Source organism: Austrofundulus limnaeus, unplaced genomic scaffold (assembly GCF_001266775.1).
Source record: "Austrofundulus limnaeus strain Quisiro unplaced genomic scaffold, Austrofundulus_limnaeus-1.0 Scaffold146, whole genome shotgun sequence".
NCBI lineage: Eukaryota > Metazoa > Chordata > Actinopteri > Cyprinodontiformes > Rivulidae > Austrofundulus > Austrofundulus limnaeus.
The window spans coordinates 1,261,094-1,271,364 of record NW_013952548.1 but is presented as its reverse complement, the minus strand read 5'-3'; the positions used below and the strand labels follow the sequence as shown (position 1 = coordinate 1,271,364).

General features: G+C 42.7%; 1 protein-coding gene across 1 annotated transcript; it reads right to left on the bottom strand.

Moving 5' to 3' along the window:
• Window positions 1-5,136: 5,136 nt before the first annotated feature.
• LOC106523169 (creatine kinase M-type) lies at window positions 5,137-9,763 on the bottom strand. Its single transcript, XM_014016513.1, has 8 exons — window positions 9,655-9,763; window positions 8,365-8,572; window positions 7,221-7,375; window positions 6,942-7,074; window positions 6,198-6,369; window positions 5,959-6,082; window positions 5,668-5,857; window positions 5,137-5,579 (listed from the first exon to the last, which is right to left on the bottom strand). The coding sequence occupies exons 2-8, from the start codon at window positions 8,555-8,557 to the stop codon at window positions 5,401-5,403; spliced, it is 1,146 nt and encodes a 381-aa protein (XP_013871967.1). The 5' UTR covers window positions 8,558-8,572; window positions 9,655-9,763; the 3' UTR covers window positions 5,137-5,400.
• Between the last annotated feature and the right edge of the window lie 508 nt (window positions 9,764-10,271).

Genomic DNA, 10,271 nt, shown 5'->3' with positions numbered 1-10,271 from the left:
CAGAAAGAGCTCTGGGTTTGATTTAACACTGGAACCAGTTTAGTGGAAAACCCTCACTCATGTTTCTGTGACGGATGGGTGACCTGTCCATTACAGTGTTATAAGATAAGCAATGTTCTTTATCCTTTACCTGTTCAGATCTGACACCAGTTAATGATAATGACATGTGAATGTTTGAGTGAGCCATACAAAACCATCCGGACACAGATGTGGACTGATAAGCTTTAGTTTAATCTGCCTCCGACAGGCATCAGCTAAACAGTGACCAGAASCAGGAAACACACATTAAGTAACACACCACTTCGCATCATGACATATCTTAAAGGGACAGGATATTTCTGTACAGAGTCAAGATGTCAGATATTATTCCTCATGCTAATGTTTAATCACGATTCTTTTATGTGTTGTTTTAAATCAGACGTATCTAACTAAAAGCCCCCTTAGTCTGTGAAACCCTGATCCAGGTCCCACAACCCAGTCTGCACATAAAATCAGAATCAATCAATCAATCAGAAATAACCACATTATAAAAATACATTACTGTTCACATAATAAAAGACTATACAATGTGTAGTGTCTTTAGAAGTCAGTAGTAAACTACCCCAATAATTTCTTCAACAGTACAACATTTATAGAGTAACTGTTTAAACTAAAAMATACCACTGATTAAAAAATTGTACTGTGTTTAATTTGGTAATTTCATCAGCATCAAACGATGTCCTTTCAGATGATATTGGCATAATTTATTTTCTGTTTTTTGACTATCCTTCCATCATCCATCCATCCATCCATCCATCCATACATCCATCCATCCATCTATTCATTCTTTATCTGCAGCTAATTTTGTAGTCTGGTCACCAGTATAAAAATAACTCCACATTACAGCTCAGCTCCTTCTTCACCACAATGAATTGGCACAGAGTCTGCAAATACACAGAAGCTGGACCGATCTGTCTGTCAATCTCACACTCCATTCCTCCCTCATCTGTGAGCAAAACGCTGAGARACTTGAAATCCTCCYCTTGAGGCAGAYCCTCACCCCCAACCCAGAGAGAGCAATCCACCTTTCACAGWTGGYAGACTGAGGACCATGGACTCAGATRTGGAGGTGCTGATCCTCATCCCAGCTGCTTCACACTCAGCTGRGAACRGCTCCAGTGAGAGCTYAAGWTCASAGCATGATGACACCAACAGAACCACATCATCTGCAAACAGCGGAGATGGAATCATGAGGCCAKAGAACAGGACTCCCTCCGKCCCCTGGCTGCACTGACAAATTCTGTCAAWAAAAMTTARGAACAGAAATAATGACAACAGGCAGCCCCGGAGTCCATCTACCACTCTGAAGGGGTCAGACTTACTACAGGCAATGAGAACCAAACTCTTTTACCGCTTGTATAGAGACTGAATGACCTGTAACAATGGACCCATAATCCCATACTTTCGTAGCACCKCCCACAGTGTACCTTGAGGAACACGGTCGAATGCCTTCTCCAAGTCCACAAAACACACATAGACTGGATTAGCAAACTCCCATGACCCCTCGAGGACCCTAGTGAGGGTAAAGAGTTGGTCCAGTGTTTCACAGCCAAGATGGAACTCTCATTGTTCCTCTAGAATCTGAGGTTCAACTATCGATCAGACTCTCTCCTCTAGTACCCCTGAAAAACCTTACCAGGCAGGCTAAGGAGAGTGATGCCCCTGTTATTGGAGCACACCCMCCAGTCCCCTTTTTAAAGAGGGGAACCACCATCCCAGTCTGCCAATCCAGTGGCACTGCCCCCAATGTCCACACGATGTTGCAAAGGCGTGTCAACCAGGACAGCCCCACAGCATCCTGAGCCTTAAGGAATTCAGGGTAGATCTCGTCCACCCCTGGAGCCCTTCTGCCGTGGAGCTTTTTAACTACCTCAGCGACCTCAGGCCCAGTTATGGATGAAACAGACCACAAGATCCCAGCAACATCACTGGTCGAGGTCAYTAGCACTCCACCTTCACTGAGCACAGCGTTAGTGAAGMGCTGCTGTCTTTCAGCRGCTGGGTGATTTGCCTGAATCTCCTTGGAGCTGATTGAGAGTCTTTGTCCAAGGCCTCATCAKACTRCTCCCACATCTGAGCTTTTGCCTCAGCAACATCCAGGGCTGCGGCCCGATTGGCCTGCTGATACTCCTCTGCTGCCTCCGGATGCCTACCAGTCAATAAGACCTGAGAGSACTCCTTCTTCAACTTGACAGCCTTCCTCACTTGGGTTGTCAGCCACCGGGTTCAAAGTTGTCTGTCGTTAGACGCACCAATAACCTTGTGGCCATTGCTCACATTAGCCACCTCGACAATGGAGGCATGGAAAATAACCCACTCAGATTTAATGTCCCCCACCTTTGTTGGGATGCAGTTGAAGTTCTTTCTGACTGGTTCTTGTGCTAGACATTCCCATCAAACCCTTTCTATGTATGTTTGGGTCTACTGGGTCTGTCTAGCATCTGAGCTGTTGCCTCACAGGGTCACTCCCAACCTGGATCCTTTCTGTGTGGAGTTAGCATGTTCACCATCCATCCATCCATCCATCCATCCATCCATCCATCCATCCATCCATCCATTTTTCCTCACCAACTTTTTCCTTTTTTGAGTGTGGAAAGGTGGGTCCTATCTTCAGCAGTTATTGTGTGAGAGGTGGGGTACACCCTGGACAAGTCCAGGTCTCCAGTCCGTCACAGGGACACATAGAGACAAATGAGACAAARAACCATTCGTCTTTCACCACTGCAACAAAACCAGTCATATGATATTAGTTATGAGATTGAGCTAAAAAGGTTTAATCTGCAAGTTCCTGTTTTTTACAAGACCTCAYTTTTATCATGTAGCCTGCAGCTCAGAAGAAAGAAAGACCCTCTGTTCTCTGATCAGCTGATTCCTGTGATTATTTTACCTTTTTTTCCAGTTTGTTTACTGATCAAACAAGCGGCAGTGTTCAAAGTACTAACAAATGGTTCTAACCCCAAACTCTCAARTGGTAAAGCTCTGACTAAACATTACACTAACCTTATTCTATACAGCAGTCCGTCACCACTCTACCAAGCAACTAATGYCTGTAAGTCMGAGTTTCTTTCAATGCAATGCAACTCTTTCATGYTTCTGTTTTGAGCTGTGTGATTTCACTTCACTCATCATCTCTTGTTGATGAGAAACACCAGAATGTGGATCAGTCATACTTATCTTTACACTCAGAGGTATTAGGTTCATCTGTTTATCCCTTTGGCCCAGTTTACAAACAGCTCAGCCCAGTACTGATGACCCAGTACTGATGACTGCTTGGATCAGAGGGATGCTATCTGTCTGAGAAGACACCGGGAARGCAATGTGGACACAGTTTTATTCTTGTTAGTCCAGCTGCCTTTAAAGGGAACAGCCCCCAGCACCTTCATATGGTACATATTCAATGTAACAAAAAAAACTGACAAAGCTTTCTATCCCTCCCTGTATTATAGTGAATAATGTACTGTGATATTTGCGTAGGCTACAGAAGTCATATTGTTTGGCTGCTGATTTACTGTTACTACTATCTCTCAATTGTGGCTTTACTCATGGTGACTCCCCCCACCCCCTGCCCCRTCTCCAGCCCCCAAACCTGTTTCTCAACGGACTGTTTCACCAAYTCTCTAAATTTAACTGGGATGTCAACCTCACCTGTTTGTCTCTGTCAAACACCAGGAAGTTTTTTTTTCTATCTGTCACAAGCATTCAGCTTTGTTTCCAGAGYTGGAGCAATCAGCCATCGTTCACTCCTCCATGCTGTGTGGCATCTTCTCAGTCCGTTTGGTGTGAGCCGTTCCCTTTAGTCCAACAGGGGGGCTGTTTTTGACCTGCTGTACCCCTCAGGTTGAGAAGCAGACACCAAAATGGACACTAGGGGCCTGTCCTTGTCCTCTCCCTGGGCGTTTCTCATTGTGGTGTATATTAGCATTAGGTAATATAGACCTCAATGCACTTTGCTTTGACTTGAATCAGCTCCCTCTGGTGTACCTGTTCAGGTAATGCCCAGAACTCGTCACCGGGGGGCGCCAATGTCTTAAATGTGAAACACTTCAATTTGTGGATATTTGCACAGGTACTTTTTTATTTTTTAGAATAATATCATTAAAACTGGATTTATATCAGTCATTTGATGGCTGTATATAAAATATATGAATATAGTATATATCTTAGAGCTCAAGGTTTATTTATAGCTAGATCAAGGGAAGTAATACTAGATTAAACCAGTTTCTGTCAGTGACACGGAAGAACTGAACCAACCTGCAATCCTGCATGACTTTGGGGTTTTAGTGTGAAAAAATAAAACATGATGTACACCTAACTTTGGAGGCTTAATGAAATGCAGATATTATCAATTTGTAGAAATAAATTGTTGAGTGACGATTTTTTTCCCCTTTCACAAAAATAAACAGAAGGGCTCCAGTGAGACGCAGTGACTTTACACTAACTTGTTGCTAGAGGATGAAAATTTAACATGATTTCACAARAATCCTGAGAGCTCCATGGCATGCTAAACAACCCCAAGTTTTCAATCAAGCCATAGAAAAGTTGTGCTATTGTCTTCTGATCACAAATATGAGTCAGGTTGTTTGCAGAGTATTTTAGTGGTATTTTTTGATGTAAAGTGGAAAGAAGGTTATAATTTGGAGTCACAAACTCTCTTATAGTAAAAGGCAGATAAACATTGTCTTGAAGTGAACATTACTGTGAATTTTTTTAAAGTATTTGTTGAGTTGAATGTTAAGAAAATGCAGAGAGTGGTCTGGTTTGGTGAAACGGGACAGTATTAACACCCAGGGGGTTCAGTGTTTCACATCATCTCTTAACTAAATTTCAGAACAGTTGATGTTTTATGCAAAAGAGACTTAGAAATACCCACAGTGTGACTATGAGTTATTTTATTCTAAACTGAAGTTCTTTTCTTTCCCTCAGAAATAAACTGTAAACTGAAATGAAGTGGTTTTGGTACACAAAGAGAACATGGAGCTGAAGTTGAATAAAATTCACTGATGTTGGCATTTTTTTTTTTTCATTTTCTTGTCTTGTTTACACATTTATATCACATATTCTGTCTTTGATTACTCAGGTAAAAAAGACTTCCAAACATTTTTCATGGGGCACTTTTTATTGAACAGTATGAACAGGTGCAGCTATCGTTACTTTTTATAACAAAAAGTAGGTGATTCCCAGGATGTTACCCACCAACCCTGGAAAACTTGACAAAAAGACGTGAAAAGAAAAAAAAGTTGGAAGGAAGATCAAAGGTTGGCAGAGGCAAGAGTCTCTATTTGAGCGGCCGGTCTCTGCTCACCCGTCAGACGGCTCCATCGTACATGAATGGTCACAAGTGAAAGCAAAGATTGTCCCTCTTTACTTCTGTGCGGGGATCATGCTGTCGATGGCCTCTCCCTTCTCAAGCTTCTTCTCCATCTCAACCATCAGCTTGACACCATCAACCACCAGCTGGACCTGATCTACCTCAGAGGAGCCTAGACGGTCAGCGTTGGAGATATCAAACACACCACCCACAGATGCAGTGTCCACACCACCTGAAGGGAATTACAGCAGATTAGACATTACAAACGGTCAAGCTGATGGTAGCAACAACTGTGCAAACATCAGACAGTCTGTGAATACCTGTGCCACGCTTCTGCAGACGCAGCCTTGTGAGGATCTCCTCAAATTTGGGATGTGTGCTGAGCTTGGGCAGCTTGACGTGGACGCCACCGCGCAGGCCGGTACCCAGGTTGGAGGGGCAGGTCAGGATGTAGCCGAGATGCTCGTTCCACATGAAGCCATGGTTGTGCTTCTTGAAGATCTCCTCAATCTGAGATTTACGATAGGAGAMTCAGTCAAACATACTGTAATCATGATACAACATAATGTGGCTTTTATCAGCTCCTCTGCAGCGTTTTTCCCATCGTGTACCTTCTGCAGGCCAACGCAGAAACGCCTGAAGACCTCCCTCATGTTGCCACCCTTTTGCATAGAGATGACACGCAGGTGATCCTCCTCGTTCACCCAGACCAGGAAGGTTTTGTTGTCGTTGTGCCTAAGATCAGATCAAAACGCAGAATTAACTGAATGCTTAAAAAACTACGAATTGTCACTGAAAGTTCAGGAAAATATTTACTAGAGCTGGTCTACCCACGGGTACCCACACTCACCAGATACCTCTGGCATCGGGCCAGTCACGGGCCATACCAGCGCAGGTAAGCAGGGGAGAAACAGGCTTGTCAAAGAGGAAGTGATCATTGATCAGCTGTTCCTGCTCAGCATCAGTCATGGACTTCAGTGGGTAGTACTTTCCCTTGAACTCACCATCCAGGCTGGTCAGAGCTGCYCAAACAGACTGATTGTTAGGTGTTTTAACAAAGGTAAGCCGTGCTACTCTGTGGTTATGATTTGCTGATAACTGAGCTATCAACTAGGGATGCACGATATATCGGTAATGATATCGGTATCGGCCAATATTGGTCATTTTTTAGAATATCGGTATTGGTCCGATATGTATAACTGGGCCGATTTTAACGTCTGATATTGATTTCCCACTTTTTATCTTCGTGTTTCTGTTCTGCGAGGGGAGATGGTTGGTTGAACGGCATCTGTTTGATTATGATAGGGATATTGATGCTGTGRAGCCAGGAATAACTGAAGTAGGGAGCCATGTCAGAYGTCTGGTTATTTATGGTTTCAAAAAAGATCTAAGCATGTTTGTGCATATATGTATTATATAATTTGTGTGCTTGTGTAATATCGGTAAATATCAGTTATCGGCCATAACAGCAATAATTATATCGGATATCGATATCGGCTGAAATTTTCATATCAGTGCATCCCTACTATCAACACAGCACGCCTTTTGTCTTTGCTCAACCCTTTCCATACAAGTATTTACTCGAACAGCTTACCCTCAATAGACAGCTTCTCAATAGCTCTGCGCTCGCCACGGCTGTTGTGGGGGGGCAGGGTGTATCCCTTGATGCTGCGACCAGTACGAACACGACTGGACAGGACGTAGTTAGGGTCCAGGTCGTCACCACCCTAATGACGACAGCAAGAACAAATCTAAATGTCATCTTTTCGAGGTGTTCAAATGTCAGTGGCTGAAAAAATGTATCAGCCCCTTCTGGTTTCAGTTTCTTCTCGATTAACCAACATTCTGCTATTTGACAGGTATAGTTCTGTACCTTCAGGTTCTCAAAGTTGAGGTCTGTCTTGTGCTTGTCAGTAGGCTTGTATCCACCATGACGGTCGGAGATGACGGGATCCAGCAGATCCTTAAAGACCTCATAGGACTCCTCATCACCAGCGACACAGCCAACAGTCATGATGAAGGGGTGACCTGAACACAAAGAACAAGTAAATTCAAGGGAAACAATGAGAAGTTTAAAGGAGACCAATTATGGGGCCTATAAATGTTTATGGTWTGTCTGTGGGCTATCCAGACCATGTTCATTCAYTTTAATGCWCAAAATAATTCTCAGATAATAAAATTTCCCATTTTRTAGTTCTGCCTGCTCTGATTTCCGTCCAGAAGAGCTGTTTATGTTAATGAGCTCTGTTGGTAACGCCCTCCAAAAATCTGTTGACATTAACTCCGCCCTCCAAAGCCAGCGTTTACCTTAGCATGGCTAATAATAGTAGAAGCTCCGTTGTACAACCATATGAGACCCAGAGGCAGAGTCGTGTTCCCAGCTTCTTTTTTTCCTCTCCGTCCTCTGCTCTGCGCTCACTCTGCATGCTGTTACCAGAGCAGGGAGCAGCAATGGTCAAAATACCTCAGAAACTCGAACAAATAGGCTTTAACAAGGCTTTAATAAGCTAAACAATAGAGGTACATGAGAAAATGTGTTCATAATGAACGAAAATAAAAAAATATTAAATTCTGTCCATGCTGCTCTCTGGACCATCACTCTACCCATTGCCCTATTGGAGGCTCGTTATGAAATGAGCTGCACATTGCACAACAACCGTGACGGCTTTTTATACTGAGGAGGAGTTTCACCCAGGGATTGCTAGGTAAGGGGCTGAACGCAGGTTCTGGTGGGTTGTCGTACGGCTTGTGACATCACAAAATGACGGAAGTATAAAACTTGTCGTTAATATACATTAAAAATACATTTACTTACAGTAAATATGCCCCTGGGTGCATTTTTTGYTCCTATGACTGTTTTTTAAGAAGTACATACCCAAAGTTGAATAAAAAAAACTTTAAAAAGTGAATTTTGCGTAATAGGTCCCCTTTAATAGTTTATGAATAATACATGTTTTGTGAACGTTCTGCTTATCCTGAAACAAATTTGTGTAATGTGAAATGGCTCTTGGTCTCACCAGGGTTGTCAATACCAGTCTGGATGACATCATCCAGAGTGTAACCACTGGGTGTCTGCTTGTCCCTCAGTTTGCCGTACACCTCCTTGGTCAAGACCTTAGCCATATGGTTGTTGTGTTTGGACAGGTCTGGGTACTCATCATCAACTGTGTAGTTGAGCTTGAAGTTGTTGTGGGTGTTTCCGAAAGGCATGATTGCTTTCTAACACTACAGAGAGGAAGAAACAAGGAAAAACAAGCATTACTATCAGAAGATTTGCAGCCTGAGACAATTATGAACCAAAGTGTCCTAATCTGGCCCAATGCTATGATTCAAATAGCTTTAAAATGCAGTGAAATGTTGGACATGAGTTATTCTCTAAAACAGCTGCACATTTCCTACAGTTGAGGAATCCTGGTAACAAGTGTCACTCAGTTTCCAAAGGCTCATGTGTCCCACTGAAATGGAGAGTAGAGGAAGGAGTGCCCGTCCTTTGGTTATTTTTAGCACCAGTACATTTGACTATATTCCCCTCATGTACTTGGCAAATGCCAACTGTCCATTAATTATGTAGTACAGATAGAAAAAGACCTTACCTTTACTTTTATATTACTAAAAGCTGTCACTATGCTGAACCTCAGACAGAATTCTAATGAGTTGTAGACAGGAGGTTTCCTTCCTATCTACCACATCACAGGTTTCATTACAATTATCTACTTTATTCTGGTCTTGGTAAATGGTAAATGGACTGTACTTATATAGCACATTTCTATCCAACCAGTATACCCAAAGCTCTTTACAATCTGTAGCCTCATTTACCAATTCACATTCATTCAGCACTCTTCTATATCTCTATAAAAGCTAAAAGATTAATCGCAATAGTTGGAAAAAGTATTTTTAATGGGACAGTTAAAAATCAAAGCTCAAAATGACAATATACTGATTTCTAAATGGCTAGGTTGTAGGACATGTAGTCCGTCCAACATAGTTAAACTGATAAGACACACAAGAAGACTCAGATCATGTAGATGCAGAGATTCAAGTTAATGCATGTAAAACCAAATCCTAGAAATGTTTCTGGTAATGKTAAAACTATTTGAAAAAATTCAGAAACTGTTTTATTGTAAGATATAAGTTGAGGATGGACCTTTTATCTTTAGTTTTTGTAATAGAAAATAAGGTTCAAAATCCTTTATTTCAGTGGAACCAAAGCTTGTGCRGTTAGCTACCTGTGCAGTTAAAATYTTTCCAATCTCTGTTTTAACCTGTTTTCAACACAGCAGGTCCTAACATCGGTCACATTTCCTTACCTGCACACACGACAAGAACAGAGGTAAGTCCGTGGGATCAGATCCTGTTCACAACTGCCAAAATWGGGGTCACCCAACTCTGAAGGTCTCTGCTCCTTGTTTATATACGGGACAAACACTCAGCCATTGGTTTGGCCATGTTAGTGCCTGCTGAGCCCTCATTGGCCAGAGGTCCAGTACAGARACTCGGAACAGTTAATGAAAGGGACGCCTTTGCTTCACTGTCGTCCAACACAGTTGCTGCAGCTGTACCCTCACCCCTCACCCCACCTGGATCCATACATAGCCCCAGTAGTATGACAGGGGTCCCTGAGGGGAGGAGCAGGTCATACGAGTAACCCTGACAGAGGTGGAAGTGTCAGAGCTGGATGGCGTTAATTTGGATTTCAGTATCACTGTGAAGAACTTTGGTGTGACGTTTGACCGGGACACTAGTTTTTAAAACAGATGTACTCTTTTAACAATGTGAGAAACTGTTCAGGGTGTTTGATGAATTTGTGGTGGTCAATGCTTCGTTTTTGCAGATCTGGTTGTTGAGCCTGTTGGTATCCACCACCCTCAGTCTGCTGGACCAGCATGTCACAGCAAAGACAGCAAGGCTGTTGGGATGAAGCTAA